Source organism: Oncorhynchus tshawytscha, unplaced genomic scaffold (genome assembly GCF_018296145.1).
Source record: "Oncorhynchus tshawytscha isolate Ot180627B unplaced genomic scaffold, Otsh_v2.0 Un_contig_10860_pilon_pilon, whole genome shotgun sequence".
In the NCBI taxonomy this organism is placed as follows: Eukaryota; Metazoa; Chordata; class Actinopteri; order Salmoniformes; family Salmonidae; genus Oncorhynchus; species Oncorhynchus tshawytscha.
In genome coordinates, this window is record NW_024609053.1 from 72,501 (window position 1) to 92,190 (window position 19,690).

At 46.8% G+C, this 19,690-nt stretch overlaps 1 protein-coding gene across 1 annotated transcript; it reads left to right on the top strand.

The window, feature by feature from the left end:
• The first annotated feature begins 3,167 nt into the window (after nt 1-3,167).
• LOC121844156 (slit homolog 2 protein-like) lies at nt 3,168-18,910 on the top strand. Its single transcript, XM_042314074.1, has 4 exons — nt 3,168-3,566; nt 4,526-4,762; nt 7,813-7,884; nt 18,775-18,910. Exons 2-4 carry the CDS (start codon nt 4,554-4,556, stop codon nt 18,848-18,850), a joined length of 357 nt encoding a protein of 118 aa, XP_042170008.1. The 5' UTR covers nt 3,168-3,566; nt 4,526-4,553; the 3' UTR covers nt 18,851-18,910.
• Nucleotides 18,911-19,690: the final 780 nt, after the last annotated feature.

Consider the following 19,690-nt stretch of genomic DNA (forward strand, 5'->3'; position numbering starts at 1 on the left):
TTGGTAATTGCTCCCTAGGATGAACCAGACTTGTGGAGGCCTACAATTTTTTTTCTGAGGTCTTGGCTGATTTCTTTTGATTTTCCCATGATGTCAAGCAAAGAGGCACTTAGTTTGAAGGTAGAGCTTGAAATACATCCACAGGTTCACCTCCAATTGACACAAAATGATGTCAATTAGACTTTCAGAAGCTTCTAAAGCCGTGACATCATTTTCTGGAATTTTCCAAGCTGTTTAAAGGCAACTTAAAGTGTATGTAAACTTCTGACCCACTGGAATTGTGATACAGTGAATTATAAGGGAAATAATCTGTCTGTAAACAATTGTTGGCGATTTTACTTGGCACAAAGTAGATGTCCTAACCGACTTGCCAAAACTGTAGTTTGTAAACAAGAAATTTGTAGAGTGGTTGAAAAACGAGTTTTAATGACTCCAACCTAAGTATATGTAAACTTCCTTTCAACATGATTGCATTGTTCATTTATAACGTCAATATTATTCAAAATGTCCTGCGATTTGAACTCACAACCTCTTGGTCACAATCTACCAACTTTGTCACTTATCACTTAATCTGACTTTACTCTCATTATTGATTTTATTAACTTTTGTTCATGAAGAAATGTTAGTTTTTTTACTGTCTAAGGTCAAATGACTCTGTTTTTAAATGTTACTCCTGAATCACTATGATAAAATCACATGGGTTTTTTGTGGTGTTATTTTAACATTTTAAACTGAGATGTACGTAAAAGTTGCAAAGTGTAGCAATACAGGTGAAATCAGATTATAGAAGACATGTAGAATATGAATTACTGTATAAATTAACACGCGCCATCTAATCATGTACGTCAACATGTGACATCTAATCATGTACGTCAACATGTGACATCTAATCATGTACGTCATCTAATCATGTACGTCAACATGTGACATCTAATCATGTACGTCAACATGTGACATCTAATCATGTACGTCATCTAATCATTGTCATTAATTGGTCATCTAATCATGTGAAATCTAATCATGTGTCATCTAATCATGTGTCATCTAATCATGTGTCATCTAATCATGTGTCATCTAATCATGTGGTCAACATGTGTCATCTAATCATTTAGTTAACATGTGTCATCTAATCATGTGTCATCTAATCATGTGTCATCTAATCATGTGTCATCTAATCATGTGTCATCTAATCATGTGTCATCTAATCATGTGTCATCTAATCATGTGTCATCTAATCATGTACGTCAACATGTGTCATCTAATCATGTGTCATCTGAATCATGTAGTCACTGATCAAGTGTCATCTAATCATGTGTCAAATAATCATGTGTTTTCTAATCATGTGTCATCTAAAAGTCATCTAACATGAGGTCATCTAAATGTGTCAGGTAAGACTGTCCGTCAAATGATGTCAGGTAATCTGTCAAACATGAAGTTGACATATGGGACAATTTGAGCAAGTGGCCAAGTTGTCAAAAAGGTAGAGACTGAGGTCATTTTGAAGTCAGGTAGAAAGGTTGAAGTCAGGTAACAGTTTGAGGTAAAGTCAGGTGACTGAGGTAAAGTCAAAACAAAGGATAGTCAGGGAACTGAGGTATGAAGTCAGGTAGACTGAGGTATAAAGTCAGGTAGGACTGAGGTATAAAGTCAGGTAGACTAGGTATAAAGTCAGGTAGAGACTGAGGTATAAAGTCAGGTAGACTGAGGTATAAAGTCAGGTAGACTGAGGTATGAAGTCAGGTAGACTGAGGTATAAAGTCAGGTAGACTGAGGTATGAAGTCAGGTAGACTGAGGTATGAAGTCAGGTAGACTGAGGTATAAAGTCAGGTAGACTGAGGTATAAAGTCAGGTAGACTGAGGTATGAAGTCAGGTAGACTGAGGTATGAAGTCAGGTAGACTGAGGTATAAAGTCAGGTAGACTGAGGTATAAAGTCAGGTAGACTGAGGTATAAAGTCAGGTAGACTGAGGTATAAAGTCAGGTAGACTGAGGTATAAAGTCAGGTAGACTGAGGTATAAAGTCAGGTAGACTGGGGTATAAAGTCAGGTAGACTGAGGTATAAAGTCAGGTAGACTGAGGTATAAAGTCAGGTAAAGACTGAGGTATAAAGTCAGGTAAAGACTGAGGTATAAGGTCAGGTAAAGAGAGGAGGGTTCAGGTTAATGTCTCTCTGGATAGGTACTCAGGTAAATTCCTTGGAGGCCCTTTGTGAGGTGAGTGGGTTCATCCCTCTCTTCCCTTCTCTCTCCTTCCCTAGTCCCTCTTACTTTCTTTCTCTATCTCTCCTTCTCCCCCTCCTTCTCCCCCTCCCCCCTCCCTCCCTGCCCCCTCTGTTGATTGCGGCTATTATGTACCCATGGCCTGGGGATGTAGCTACCTACCACACACACACACACACACACACACACACACACACACACACACACACACACACACACACACACACACACACACACACACACATAAACACAGCTACTGCAGCAATTACCAAACAGTGTTAAAGTGGGATTGAATCAAAGGAGGAAATAACTGACATTCTGCATGCCCACACACACACACACACACACACACACACACACACACACACACACACACTCTACAGGAGGCTGCTGAGAGGACAGTCATAATAACCACAGCTGGAACAGAGGGAAGGGAAGGGCATCAAACTCATGGAAACCACTAGTTCCTCTCCAGCCGTTACAATGAGCTTGTCTTCCCCAATTAAGGTGCTACCAGCCTCCTGTGATACACACACTACACTCCCACACCAACACAGAGAGAGAGAGAGAGAGAGAGAGAGAGAGAGAGAGAGAGAGAGAGAGAGAGAGAGAGAGAGAGAGAGGCAGAGAGAGACAGGGAGTGAGAGAGATGAAAAGATCCACTGCCTCAGATCTATCCATCAGGTCAATACTCTCTGTCTGATATGCAGAAACCAGTATTAAGATTTGACACACAAACCGCGCTACTGCGTCAGGCAGTGTGACGCTGTGTTTGAGCACCGTACAAGGTAGAGGGGTAGCGGGCAGGAGTCGGGTTCGGGGCGGGGGTAGGGGAGGAGTTATCCGGCCAGTATAAAGCTTCCAGGGCTTGGGGTTGGAAAGGGAGTTCCCTGGTCCACACTGCTGTGAGTTCGCACGTTAAAAACAGAGGGTGAAAACCCCCTAGCCCACGGGGACAGAAACACCGAAATAAACGGCACGGATTAACGGATGAGATTGACAGCCGAAACGCGCGGTTGGGAGAATTTGTAACATTGAACATATTTGACGCAGCGCTGTTATAAACAAACCCCGGTTGATTTTGCAGACAGAGACACGGAGGTATTCTCTACCCCCTCCCTTTGACTCGTTACTATTCCTGCAACATTACCTCAACTTTCCTGTCGGGTTTATTTGGGATACTACTACCTGAACCGTTTTGGATTTAAGAACCTCCTAATTAGGCTACTGTCCTCCGCTGTGTTCCCGCTCCTGGGTTTGGACTAACGTTTTGGATTATTTACTATTTCTGCTGCTGTGGTGAACACTTGTAACCTTCAAGGATCTCTCAAGAGTGATTTTGAAGGTGCGCTGACCGGTAGGTTACGATTGGTTTACGGTGGTTACTTTCCAAGACGGGCCTCGTCTCTTCTCTACACCGCTCACGGCATCAGGTGGCCGGCCACTGCAGAGAGAGAGAGAGAGAGAGTGGTCTAACGCACAGCGTCGCTCTGCCTCGGAGGAAAACGCAGACTCGTCGTGTGTGTGTGTGTGTGTGTGTGTGTGTTGGAGTGATAGAGAGAAAGGGAGAGTGAGAGGAAGGGAGAAAAGAGGGATTGAGTGTGTGTGTGCGTGCGAGGTGTCGCTTGGACAGACGCAGTGGAAACATTCCCGTTTTCTTCTCTTCTCCCCCACACACACACACGCAGTCTCGGAGAGCTCTTTCACCGAAAACACACACACGGAGTGTGATTCTAAGCACGGGGCTCTTCCCGGTGTTAAACGGACGTCTGAAGGGAAATCAATACCTCAGCCACGTTGACCTGCACGAGATCACGATTTCTTCGCTCTGCGCGTGCTGTGAATACAACAGCCAATCACTCACCCACCTCGCGCTGTGTCTAATCTCACCTGGTGTGTGTGTGTGTGTGAGAGGGCGAGTGTGTGTGTGTTCGCCAAAGGTTCATTAGGAGGTGTTTCTTGGGTTTACCGTGTATACATCGCTTCACACGGAGGGGATTTACCGCACTGCATGCCGCGGCCATGTGGGAGAACTTTGTGCCGCTCTAGCGCCAGTTGTCCGTCTACCAGCCTGCCGCCCTGCCGCACTCTCTTTCCGCCCGGCCGCTGTCATCCAGACTTGCGGGTTTCTTCTGACATGTGATTTTTATATACTACAATAAAACCGCAAACGAGGAGGAGCAAAACACACAAAAGAAACAAACAACAGAAAGAGAGAAAGAGTTGGAATCCTCCTCGTGGGATTTTAACTCCTCCTGTGGATTTACAACCCTTCGGTGACTCCTCGTCTCCTCTCCTTGGTAGGCTACCAAACCAGTCCACTGCAGTGATAATGTCCCTACGGTCGAGCCTCCTTGCTCCGGCCTCAGCTCTGGGTCTGTGTCGCTGTCTGCTGGCTGTCCTGGTTGTCCTGGGACTGTCCAGCCGGGCAGAGGGCCAGCCATGCCCGGCGCAGTGCTCCTGTTCCGGCTCTACTGTGGACTGTCACGGCCAGGGTCTCCGCAGCGTTCCCAGGAATATACCACGCAATGCAGAGAGACTGTGAGTATATGCCGTAGTCACTACATAGAGTTTATTGTCTACCCTCCCTGAAGTCTATAATATAGACCAGTGGTGTCCAACCAGGGGTATTAGGACTGTAGTCACTATATAGGGTTTATTGTCTACCCTCCATGAAGTCTATAATATAGACCAGTGGTGTCCAACCAGGGGTATTAGGACTGTAGTCACTATATAGGGTTTATTGTCTACCCTCCATGAAGTCTATAATATAGACCAGTGGTTTCCAACCAGGGGTATTAGGACTGTAGTCACTATATAGGGTTTATTGTCTACCCTCCATGAAGTCTATAATATAGACCAGTGGTGTCCAACCAGGGGTATTAGGACTGTAGTCACTATATAGGGTTTATTGTCTACCCTCCCTGAAGTCTATAATATAGACCAGTGGTTTCCAACCAGGGGTATTAGGACTGTAGTCACTATATAGGGTTTATTGTCTACCCTCCCTGAAGTCTATAATATAGACCAGTGGTTTCCAACCAGGGGTATTAGGACTGTAGTCACTATATAGGGTTTATTGTCTACCCTCCCTGAAGTCTATAATATAGACCAGTGGTGTCCGACCAGGGGTATTAGGACTGTAGTTACTATATAGGGTTTATTGTCTACCCTCCCTGAAGTCTATAATATAGACCAGTGGTTTCCAACCAGGGGTATTAGGACTGTAGTCACTATATAGGGTTTATTGTCTACCCTCCATGAAGTCTATAATATAGACCAGTGGTGTCCAACCAGGGGTATTAGGACTGTAGTTACTATATAGGGTTTATTGTCTACCCTCCCTGAAGTCTATAATATAGACCAGTGGTGTCCAACCAGGGGTATTAGGACTGTAGTCACTATATAGGGTTTATTGTCTACCCTCCCTGAAGTCTATAATATAGACCAGTGGTTTCCAACCAGGGTATTGGGACTGTAGTCACTATATAGGGTTTATTGTCTACCCTCCCTGAAGTCTATAATATAGACCAGTGGTGTCCAACCAGGGGTATTGGGACTGTAGTCACTATATAGGGTTTATTGTCTACCCTCCCTGAAGTCTATAACATAGACCAGTGGTGTCCAACCAGGGGTATTGGGACTGTAGTCACTATATAGGGTTTATTGTCTACCCTCCCTGAAGTCTATAATATAGACCAGTGGTGTCCAACCAGGGGTATTGGGACCTATCCACAGGTTGTACTGGAGAAGACTCATGGGAGAGTAGGGTTACTGGTGAAAAACACATGAAGGGGTACTTCCGGGCAGAGCAACATTCAGTCGGTGGTACAGTAACCTTTAAAAGGTTGGGAACCACTGATATAGCCAGCCATTATCCTAATATATTGATGCTATTATCTGCTGTTAAGGTCCTACAACAGAATCCTCCAAAAAACGAAGTCATTCTGGTTCACAACAGAACCACAGAATAACCTCTGGCTCGTTTTTATAGAACCGTATTGATAATTAAAAGCAGTGGAGCAGAAAATGGTTCCCATTGGTATCGGACAGATAATTAATTTGGCCCGTTTTGAAGTCGGTGAGCGATTCATGAAGTTATTCGGGTTTATGTTTTGACGTCTCGGGCTGTTGTAACGTGAAAACCCTCAGCCCACACATTAAAAACACACACACACACATTAACACACACACACACACACATTAACACACACACACACATTAACACACACACACACACATTAACACACACACACATTAACACACACACACACATTAACACACACAACACACACACACACACACACAACACACACACACATTAACACACACACACACACATTACACACACACACACACACACTAACACACACACACATTAACACACACACACACACATTAACACACACACACACACACACACATTAACACACACACACACACACACACATTAACACACACACACACACACACATTAACACACACACACACATTAACACACACACATACATTAACACACACACATACATTAACACACACACACACATTAACACACACACACACATTAACACACACACACACACACACACACACACATTAACACACACACATTACACACACACACACATTAACACACACACACACACACACACATTAACACACACACACACATTAACACACACACACACACACATTAACACACACACACACACACACACATTAACACACACACACACACATTACACACACACACACACACACACATTAACACACACACACACACATTAACACACACACACACACACATTAACACACACAGACACACACATTAACACACACACACACACACACATTAACACACACACACACACACACATTAACACACACACACACACATTAACACACACACACACATTAACACACACACACACATTAACACACACACACACACACACACATTAACACACACACACACACATTAACACACACACACACATTAACACACACACACACACACATTAACACACACATTAACACACACACACACACACATTAACACACACACACACACACACACATTAACACACACACACACATTAACACACACACACACACACACACACATTAACACACACACATTAACACACACACACACATTAACACACACACACACATTAACACACACACACAGCTCGAACTAATAAAAAAGGGATTCAGTGAATTTACTTTTAAGCTAATAAAGCCTGTAGGAGAGTTTATTTCTTCTACACGCTGTGGAGATTGATGTGGTGTTCGTTTCGTTGGTTTGAATTATCTCATCATTCCTTTATGTTTCGTAGGCTGACGTCTCTGATCTGTAATGGAAAGATGAACATGTCCACCTGTATCCTGAGATTCTCCCCATCGTTTGTTTTATATTCAGTCATTTAATTGTGGCCTAAATAACGTCAATAACCAGGGTAATACTGGCACAGTGAAGTGTAGGTTGTGTGTTATTCAAATCTGTTTTTAGAACATGTTTTAAATATGAATGATTGTTTATTTATGTTTTTGTCCATATTGTAACTCATCGTGTCGTCTTGTTTCTCCAGGGATCTGAACGCTAATAATCTGACTAAAATCACCAAGGCCGACTTCGCTGGACTGAGGAATCTGCGTGTGCTGTAAGTAGTCGGCTATAGTTATTACCACGGGAACCTTTAGTTATTACAACGGGAACCTTTTAGTTATTACAACGGGAACCTATAGTTATTACAACGGGAACCTTTAGTTATTACCACGGGAACCTTTAGTTATTACCACGGGAACCTTTAGTTATTACCACGGGAACGAACCTTTAGTTATTACCACAGGAACCTTTAGTTATTACAACGGGAACTTTAGTTATTACCACGGGAACCTTTAGTTATTACAAAGGGAACCTTTAGTTATTACACCGGGAACCTTTAGTTATTACCACGGGAACCTTTAGTTATTACCACGGGAACCTTTAGTTATTACGGGAACCTTTAGTTATTACAACGGGAACCTATAGTTATTACAACGGGAACCTTTAGTTATTACCACGGGAACCTTTAGTTATTACCACGGGAACCTTTAGTTATTACCACGGGAACCTTTAGTTATTACAACGGGAACCTATAGTTATTACAACGGGAACCTTTAGTTATTACCACGGGAACCTTTAGTTATTACCACGGGAACCTTTAGTTATTACCACGGGAACCTTTAGTTATTACAACGGGAACCTATAGTTATTACAACGGGAACCTTTAGTTATTACCACGGGAACCTATAGTTATTACCACGGGAACCTTTAGTTATTACACGGGAACCTTTAGTTATTACAACGGGAACCTATAGTTATTACCACGGGAACCTATAGTTATTACCACGGGAACCTATAGTTATTACCACGGGAACCTTTAGTTATTACAACGGGAACCTTTAGTTATTACCACGGGAACCTTTAGTTATTACCACGGGAACCTTTAGTTATTACCACGGGAACCTATAGTTATTACCACGGGAACCTATAGTTATTACCACGGGAACCTATAGTTATTACCACGGGAACCTTTTAGTTATTACCACGGGAACCTTTAGTTATTACCACGGGAACCTTTAGTTATTACCACGGGAACCTTTAGTTATTACCACGGGAACCTTTAGTTATTACCACGGGAACCTATAGTTATTACCACGGGAACCTTTAGTTATTACCACGGGAACCTTTAGTTATTACCACGGGAACCTATAGTTATTACCACGGGAACCTTTAGTTATTACCACGGGAACCTATAGTTATTACCACGGGAACCTTTAGTTATTACCACGGGAACCTATAGTTATTACCACGGGAACCTTTAGTTATTACCACGGGAACCTATAGTTATTACCACGGGAACCTATAGTTATTACCACGGGAACCTTTAGTTATTACCACGGGAACCTTTAGTTATTACCACGGGAACCTTTAGTTATTACCACGGGAACCTTTAGTTATTACCACGGGAACCTTTAGTTATTACCACGGGAACCTTTAGTTATTACCACGGGAACCTTTAGTTATTACCACGGGAACCTATAGTTATTACCACGGGAACCTATAGTTATTACCACGGGAACCTTTAGTTATTACCACGGGAACCTTTAGTTATTACCACGGGAACCTTTAGTTATTACCACGGGAACCTTTAGTTATTACCACGGGAACCTTTAGTTATTACCACGGGAACCTTTAGTTATTACCACGGGAACCTTTAGTTATTACCACGGGAACCTTTAGTTATTACCACGGGAACCTATAGTTATTACCACGGGAACCTATAGTTATTACCACGGGAACCTTTAGTTATTACCACGGGAACCTTTAGTTATTACCACGGGAACCTTTAGTTATTACCACGGGAACCTTTAGTTATTACCACGGGAACCTTTAGTTATTACCACGGGAACCTATAGTTATTACCACGGGAACCTATAGTTATTACCACGGGAACCTTTAGTTATTACCACGGGAACCTTTAGTTATTACCACGGGAACCTATAGTTATTACCACGGGAACCTATAGTTATTACCACGGGAACCTTTAGTTATTACCACGGGAACCTTTAGTTATTACCACGGGAACCTTTAGTTATTACCACGGGAACCTTTAGTTATTACCACGGGAACCTTTAGTTATTACCACGGGAACCTATAGTTATTACCACGGGAACCTATAGTTATTACCACGGGAACCTTTAGTTATTACCACGGGAACCTTTAGTTATTACAACGGGAACCTTTAGTTATTACCACGGGAACCTATAGTTATTACCACGGGAACCTTTAGTTATTACCACGGGAACCTTTAGTTATTACACCGGGAACCTTTAGTTATTACACCGGGAACCTTTAGTTATTACAACGGGAACCTTTAGTTATTACAACGGGAACCTTTAGTTATTACAACGGGAACCTTTAGTTATTACCACGGGAACCTTTAGTTATTACCACGGGAACCTTTAGTTATTACCACGGGAACCTTTACAACATGAAACGTCCGATTTGACAACAGATAATTCATCTGAAAACACTGTAATGATTAAATGTTGTTTTGTCGAAAGACGCCGTTATTAAATTCAAATAAGGTTTTATCGCCGAGTCATCACAGCGAAGAGATCGAATACATTTTTGGTTGTAGTACTGGGGTGAAAGAAACTAAAACGGACCTAGATATTTATCAGCAAAGCATTTGTAGGCTAAACGGGCCTTTATACAAAGCGTTTTCAGTAGCCTATAAAACGGGTTATAAACACACGCTGTTAACTACTGAGTTGTTGCTATATAACGTTACAGCCTATCAACAACTTATCACAGTCTCAGTGAAAAATTAGACATTTTTCCACATTTCTAAATGGCTCCAAACCTCAAATTTCGAAGTTTATAATAATGAATGAATGAATGAATGAATCAATGCCTGTCAATGAGATTGAACTCATGACCCTCAGAGCAGGAGCTGTAAGATTAAGCCATCTGCCACCCCCCCCCGGCCGGCCGGCCCTCCTAACAAACCCCAAAATACTTGACGGTAACTCAGAGATTCCTCCAGTGACGACGTCAAATCAAATCAAATCAAATGTATTTATATAGCCCTTCGTACATCAGCTGATATCTCAAAGTGCTGTACAGAAACCCAGCCTAAAACCCCAAACAGCAAGCAATGCAGGTGTAGAAGCACGGTGGCTAGGAAAAACTCCCTAGAAAGGCCAAAACCTAGGAAGAAACCTAGAGAGGAACCAGGCTATGTGGGGTGGCCAGTCCTCTTCTGGCTGTGCCGGGTGGAGATTATAACAGAACATGGCCAAGATGTTCAAATGTTCACAAATGACCAGCATGGTCGAATAATAATAAGGCAGAACAGTTGAAACTGGAGCAGCAGCACAGTCAGGTGGAAGTTGAAACTGGAGCAGCAGCATGGCCAGGTGGACTGGGGACAGCAAGGAGTCATCATGTCAGGTAGTCCTGGAGCTCAGGTCCTAGGGCTCAGGTCCTCCGAGAGAGAGAAAGAAAGAGAGAAGGAGAGAATTAGAGAACGCACACTTAGATTCACACAGGACACCGAATAGGACAGGAGATGTCCTGTCCATTTAGAGACACAGCAGACCTGGAGTCAGACCTGTAGTCAGATACAGACCTGTAGTCAGACACAGACCTGTAGTCAGACCTGGAGTCAGACAGAGACCTGGAGTCAGACAGAGACCTGGAGTCAGACACAGACCTGGAGTCAGACACAGACCTGGAGTCAGACACAGACCTGGAGTCAGACCTGTAGTCAGACCGAGACCTGTAGTCAGACAGAGACCTGTAGTCAGACAGAGACCTGTAGTCAGACACAGACCTGGAGTCAGACCTGGAGTCAGACCTGGAGTCAGACCTGGAGTCAGACCTGGAGTCAGACCTGGAGTCAGACAGAGACCTGTAGTCAGACACAGACCTGGAGTCAGACCTGGAGTCAGACAGAGACCTGGAGTCAGACACAGACCTGTAGTCAGACACAGACCTGGAGTCAGACCTGGAGTCAGACACAGACCTGGAGTCAGACACAGACCTGGAGTCAGACACAGACCTGGAGTCAGACACAGACCTGGAGTCAGACACAGACCTGGAGTCAGACACAGACCTGGAGTCAGACAGAGACCTGTAGTCAGACCTGGAGTCAGACAGAGACCTGGAGTCAGACACAGACCTGTAGTCAGACACAGACCTGTAGTCAGACACAGACCTGGAGTCAGACACAGACCTGGAGTCAGACCTGGAGTCAGACACAGACCTGTAGTCAGACACAGACCTGGAGTCAGACACAGACCTGGAGTCAGATACAGACCTGGAGTCAGACCTGCAGTCAGACACAGACCTGGAGTCAGACACAGACCTGGAGTCAGACCTGGAGTCAGACCTGGAGTCAGACCCAGACCTGGAGTCAGACCCAGACCTGGAGTCAGACCCAGACCTGGAGTCAGACACAGACCTGGAGTCAGACACAGACCTGGAGTCAGACCTGGAGTCAGACACAGACCTGGAGTCAGACCTGGAGTCAGATACAGACCTGGAGTCAGATACAGACCTGGAGTCAGACCTGGAGTCAGACACAGACCTGGAGTCAGACACAGACCTGGAGTCAGACCTGGAGTCAGACCTGGAGTCAGACCCAGACCTGGAGTCAGACCCAGACCTGGAGTCAGACACAGACCTGGAGTCAGACACAGACCTGGAGTCAGACCTGGAGTCAGACACAGACCTGGAGTCAGACCTGGAGTCAGATACAGACCTGGAGTCAGATACAGACCTGGAGTCAGACCTGGAGTCAGACACAGACCTGGAGTCAGACACAGACCTGGAGTCAGACCTGGAGTCAGACCTGGAGTCAGACCCAGACCTGGAGTCAGACACAGACCTGGAGTCAGACACAGACCTGGAGTCAGACACAGACCTGGAGTCAGACCTGGAGTCAGACCTGGAGTCAGACCCAGACCTGGAGTCAGACCCAGACCTGGAGTCAGACCCAGACCTGGAGTCAGACACAGACCTGGAGTCAGACACAGACCTTGAGTCAGACCTGGAGTCAGAGCTGGAGTCAGACCCAGACCTGGAGTCAGACCCAGACCTGGAGTCAGACCCAGACCTGGAGTCAGACCCAGACCTGGAGTCTGACCCAGACCTGGAGTCTGACCCAGACCTGGAGTCTGACCCAGACCTGGAGTCTGACCCAGACCTGGAGTCAGACCTGGGAGTCAGACACAGACCTGGAGTCAGACCTGGAGTGGGATACAGACCTGGAAACAGACACAGACCTGGAGTCAGATACAGACCTAGAGTCAGATACAGACCTGGAGTCAGACCTGGAGTGGGATACAGACCTGGAGTCAGACACAGACCTGGAGTAAGATACAGACCTGGAGTCAGACCTGGAGTCAGACCTGGAGTCAGACATCTCAAGACATCAGTCAGGAAGTTAAAGCTTGGTCGCAAATGGGTCTTCCAAATGGACAATGACCCTAGGCATACTTCCAAAGTTGTGGCAAAATGGCTTAAGGACAACAAAGTCAAGGTATTGGAGTGGCCATCACAAAGCCCTGACCTCAATCCTATAGAACATTTGTGGGCAGAACTGAAAAGTGTGTGTGTGAGCAAGGAGGCCTACAAACCTGACTTAGTTACTCCAGATATGTCAAGAGGAATGGGCCAAAATTCACCCAATTTATTGTGGGAAGCCTGTGGAAGGCTACCTGCAACGTTTGACCCAAGTTAAACAATTTAAAAGCAAAGCTACCAAATACTCATTGAGTGTGTGTAAACTTCTGACCCACTGGGAATGCGATGAAATAAATAAAATCTGAAATAAATAATTCTCTCTACTATTATTCTGACATTTCACATTCTTAAAATAAAGTGGTGATCCTAACTGACCAAAGACAGGGAATTTTTTACTAGATTAAATATGATTAAATATCAGGAATTGTGAAAAATGTAGTTTAAATATATTTGGCTAAGGTGAACTTCCGACTTCAAATGTCTGTCTGTCATGTAGCCTAATGAAGGCTGCTGTCTGTCTGTCATGTAGCCTAATGAAGGCTGCTGTCTGTCCCTCTCTCTCTCTCTCTGTGTGTGTGTGTGTGTGTGTGACCGTGTCTCCATGGCCTGGCAGGCAGGCAGCAGCTGTTATAGTAGTGAATCTGTATCTGTGTCTGTTGCTGCCTCTCCTCAGTGTTAATCTACATGGGAAGTGTCAGGCAGGGGGAGTTATTTTAACCAGCCGGCCCCAGGGACATGTGTTACCCTCATTAAAACCACACAGGAAGTGATCGAGAGCGAAAGACGGAAGAGAGCACTCGGTACATATAAACTGCGGAGGGAGGAATGCAGTTCAGAGAAGGAAAGAGAGAGGGAGAGAAAGAAAGAAAGGGGAGAAGGAAAGAGAGAGGGAGAGAGACAGACAGAAAGAAAGAAGAGGGGGAGAAGGAAAGAGAGGGGGAGAAGGAAAGAGAGGGAGAGAGACAGACAGAAGGAAAGAGAGAGGGAGAGAAGGAAAAGAGAGAGGGAGAGAAGGAAAGAGAAGGGAGAGAAGGAGAGGGAGAGGGAGAGAAGGAAAGAGAGAGGGGGAGAAGGAAAGAGAGAGGGAGAGAAGGAAAGAGAGAGGGAGAGAAGGAGAGGGAGAGAAGGAAAGAGAGGGAGAGAAGGAAAGAGAGAGGGAGAGAAGGAAAAGAGAGGGGGAGAAGGAAAGAGAGAGGGGGAGAAGGAAAGAGAGGGGGAGAAGGAAAGAGAGGGGGAGAAGGAAAGAGAGGGAGAGAGACAGACAGAAGGAAAGAGAGAGGGGGAGAAGGAAAGAGAGGGGGAGAAGGAAAGAGAGAGGGGAGAGAAGGAAAGAGAGAGGGAGAGAAGGAAAGAGAGAGGAGAGAGAGAGGGAGAGAAGGAAAGAGAGAGGGAGAGAAGGAAAGAGAGAGGGAGAGAAGGAAAAGAGAGAGGGGAGAAGGAAAGAGAGAGGGGGAGAAGGAAAGAGAGAGGGAGAGAAGGAAAGAGAGAGGGAGAGAAGGAAAGAGAGAGGGGAGAAGGAAAGAGAGAGGGGGAGAAGGAAAGAGAGAGGGGGAGAAGGAAAGAGAGAGGGGGAGAAGGAAAGAGAGAGGGGGAGAAGGAAAAAGGGAGAGAAGGAAAGAGAGAGGGAGAGAGACAGACAGAAAGAAAAGAGAGGGGGAGAAGGAAAGAGAGAGGGAGAGAAGGAAAGAGGGAGAGAAAGAAAGAGAGAGGGGAGAAGGAAAGAGAGAGGGGAGAAGGAAAGAGAGAGGGAGAGAGTCTTGTAGAAACAGGTTTCCTACCTTGTATGTTTTCAGGTTTAGGATTTCTCCTTTTGCTGTTTGGTGTGGGGGAGGGGATATCTGTGTGTGTGTGTGTGTGTGTGTGTGCTGTGTGTGTGTGTGTGTGTGTGTGTGTGTGTGTGTGTGTGTGTTGGGTGTTGCTCGACTGTTTATTAAAGGGAATGGCAGTGTGGGGTAGGAATTTCTCACATACCTCTAAGAGATTATGCCCTTAAAGTGTGTGTGTGTGTGTGTGTGTGACTTGTCCTATCAACACACTGAAGTAGGCTCTTGTCAATGCTATCCAATTTCAATTTAAGAAGCTTTATTGTCATGGGAAACATATGTTTACCATTTCATTCAATTCCATTCAATTCATTTACATTCAATTCCATTCAATTCATTTACATTCAATTCCATTCAATTCATTTACATTCAATTCCATTCAATTCATTTACATTCAATTCCATTCAATTCAATTCCATTCAATTCATTTACATTCAATTCCATTCAATTCAATTCCATTCAATTCATTTACATTCAATTCCATTCAATTCATTTACATTCAATTCCATTCAATTCATTTACATTCAATTCCATTCAATTCATTTACATTCAATTCCATTCAATTCATTTACATTCAATTTAATTAAACTCTATTCACTTCAATTCAAGGGGTTTTATTGGGAAACATATGTTTACGTTGCCAAAGCAAGTGAAATAGATAATAAACACAAGTGAAATAAACAATTAAAAAATGAACAGTAAAACAAACACATCGCCTCCCAACCTGGACTCGAACCAGGGACCCTCTGCAACACATCGCCTCCCAACCTGGACTCGAACCAGGGACCCTCTGCAACACATCGCCTCCCAACCTGGACTCGAACCAGGGACCCTCTGCAACACATCGCCTCCCAACCTGGACTCGAACCAGGGACCCTCTGCAACACATCGCCTCCCAACCTGGACTCGAACCAGGGACCCTCTGCAACACATCGCCTCCCAACCTGGACTCGAACCAGAGACCCTCTGCAACACATCGCCTCCCAACCTGGACTCGAACCAGAGACCCTCTGCAACACATCGCCTCCCAACCTGGACTCGAACCAGAGACCCTCTGCAACACATCGCCTCCCAACCTGGACTCGAACCAGGGACCCTCTGCAACACATCGCCTCCCAACCTGGACTAGAACCAGGGACCCTCTGCATCACATCGCCTCCCAACCTGGACTAGAACCAGGGACCCTCTGCAACACTTCGCCTCCCAACCTGGACTAGAACCAGGGACCGTCTGCAACACATCGCCTCCCAACCTGGACTCGAACCAGGGACCCTCTGCAACACATCGCCTCCCAACCTGGACTCGAACCAGGGACCCTCTGCAACACATCGCCTCCCAACCTGGACTCGAACCAGGGACCCTCTGCAACACATCGCCTCCCAACCTGGACTCGAACCAGGGACCCTCTGCAACACATCGCCTCCCAACCTGGACTCGAACCAGGGACCCTCTGCAACACATCGCCTCCCAACCTGGACTCGAACCAGGGACCCTCTGCAACACATCGCCTCCCAACCTGGACTCGAACCAGGGACCCTCTGCAACACATCGCCTCCCAACCTGGACTCGAACCAGAGACCCTCTGCAACACATCGCCTCCCAACCTGGACTCGAACCAGAGACCCTCTGCAACACATCGCCTCCCAACCTGGACTCGAACCAGAGACCCTCTGCAACACATCGCCTCCCAACCTGGACTCGAACCAGGGACCCTCTGCAACACATCGCCTCCCAACCTGGACTAGAACCAGGGACCCTCTGCATCACATCGCCTCCCAACCTGGACTAGAACCAGGGACCCTCTGCAACACTTCGCCTCCCAACCTGGACTAGAACCAGGGACCGTCTGCAACACATCGCCTCCCAACCTGGACTCGAACCAGGGACCCTCTGCAACACATCGCCTCCCAACCTGGACTCGAACCAGGGACCCTCTGCAACACATCGCCTCCCAACCTGGACTCGAACCAGGGACCCTCTGCAACACATCGCCTCCCAACCTGGACTCGAACCAGGGACCTTCTGCAACACATCGAGAACCGCCTGCCTTGAACCATTACAAATGTCATATTATATATATACAGTGTTTTAACAATGTACAAATGGTTAAAGGACACAAGATAAAATAAATAAGCGTAAATATGGGTTGTATTTACAATGGTGTGTGTTCTTCACTGGTTGCCCTTTTCTCGTGGCAACAGGTCACAAATCTTGCTGCTGTGATGGCACACTGTGGAATTTCACCCAGTAGATATGGGAGTTTTCAAAATTGGATTTGTTTTCGAATTCTTTGTGGATCTGTGTAATCTGAGGGAAATATGTCTCTCTAATATGGTCATACATTGGGCAGGAGGTTAGGAAGTGCAGCTCAGTTTCCACCTCGTTTTGTGGGCAGTGAGCACATAGCCTGTCTTCTCTTGAGAGCCATGTCTGCCTACGGCGGCCTTTCTCAATAGCAAGGCTATGCTCACTGAGTCTGTACATAGTCAAAGCTTTCCTTAATTTTGGGTCAGTCACAGTGGTCAGGTATTCTGCCGCTGTGTACTCTCTCTGTGTAGGGCCAAATAGCATTCTAGTTTGCTCTGTTTTTTTGTTAATTCTTTCCAATGTGTCAAGTAATTATCTTTTTGTTTTCTCATGATTTGGTTGGGTCTAATTGTGTTGCTCTCTCCTCCTCTTCCCTCCCACATATCTCCCATCTCTCTCCCTCCTCCTCTCCTGTCTCTCTCCCCCTCCTCACCCCATCTCTCCCTCCTCCTCTCTCTCTCTCTCCCCCTCCTCTCCTGTCTCTCTCCCCCTCCTCACCCCATCTCTCCCTCCTCCTCTCTCTCTCTCTCCCCCTCCTCTCCTGTCTCTCTCCCCCCCCTCCTCACCCCATCTCTCCCTCCTCTCTCTCTCTCCATCTCTCTCCCTCCTCTCTCTCTCTCTCTCTCCCTCCTCCTCTCTCTCTCTCTCCCCCTCCTCTCCTGTCTCTCTCCCTCTCCTCTCCCCATCTCTCCCTCCTCTCTCTCTCTCTCCCGCCTCCTCTCCTGTCTCTCTCCCCCTCCTCCTCTCCCCCTCTCTCTCCCCTCCTCTCCCCTCCTCTCTCCCCCTCCTCTCCCCGTCTCTCTCCCCGTCTCTCTCCCCCTCCTCTCCCCGTCTCTCTCCCCCCCTCCCCCTCTCCCCGTCTCTCTCCCCTCTCCCGTCTCTCTCCCTCCTCCTCTCCCGTCTCTCTCCCCCTCCTCTCCCCGTCTCTCTCCCCCTCCTCTCCCGTCTCTCTCCCTCTCCTCTCCCCATCTCTCCCTCCTCTCTCTCTCTCTCCCGCCTCCTCTCCTGTCTCTCTCCCTCCTCCTCTCCCGTCTCTCTCCCCCTCCTCTCCCCGTCTCTCTCCCCCTCCTCTCCCCGTCTCTCTCCCCCCTCCTCTCCCCGTCTCTCTCCCCTCTCCCGTCTCTCTCCCTCCTCCTCTCCCGTCTCTCTCCCTCCTCCTCTCCCTGTCTCTCTCCCTCCTCCTCTCCCCCGTCTCTCTCCCTCTCCTCTCCCCTCTCTCTCCCTCTCCTCTCCCGTCTCTCTCCCTCCTCCCTCCCCCCTCCTCCCTCCTCCTCTCCCCGTCTCTCTCCCCTCCTCTCTCCCCCTCCTCCCCCCCTCCTCTCCCCGTCTCCCTCCCCCCACAGTCAGTTGATGGAGAATAAGATCAATCTGATAGAGAGAGGAGCCTTCCAGGACCTGAAGGAGCTCGAGAGACTGTGAGTCAAAACACCATTTTACCCTCCGTACACCTTCTGTACAGACCACACCACACCACCAAACACACCACACCACACCACACCACCAAAACACGATCACCATTTTACCCTCCGTACACCTTCTGTACAGACCACACCACACCACCAAAACACACCACACCACACCACACCACCAAAACACGATCACCATTTTACCCTCCGTACACCTTCTGTACAGACCACACCACACCACCAAAACACACCACACCACAGCACCAAAACACACCACACAACACCACCAAAACACACCACACAACACCACCCCACACCACCAAAACACACTCCCCACACCCCATCACACCACACAACACACACCACCAAAACACCAACACACTCCCCACCAAAACACACCATACCCCACAACACCAACACACCCCCACACACACACTCCCCACCACACACACCCCATCACACTCCCCACCACACACACTCCCACACCCCATCACACACACTCCCCACCACACACACTCCCCACCACACACACTCCCTACCACACACACTCCACACTCCCCACCACACACACTCCCCACACACACACTCCCCACCACACACACTCCCCACCACACACACTCCACACTCCCCACCACACACACTCCCCACCACACACACTCCCCACCACACACACTCCCTACCACACACACTCCACACTCCCCACCACACACACTCCCCACCACACACACTCCCCACCACACACACTCCCCACCACACACACTCCCCACCACACACACTCCCTACCACACACACTCCCTACCCACACAAACCCCACCACACACACTCCCCACCACACACACTCCCCACCACACAC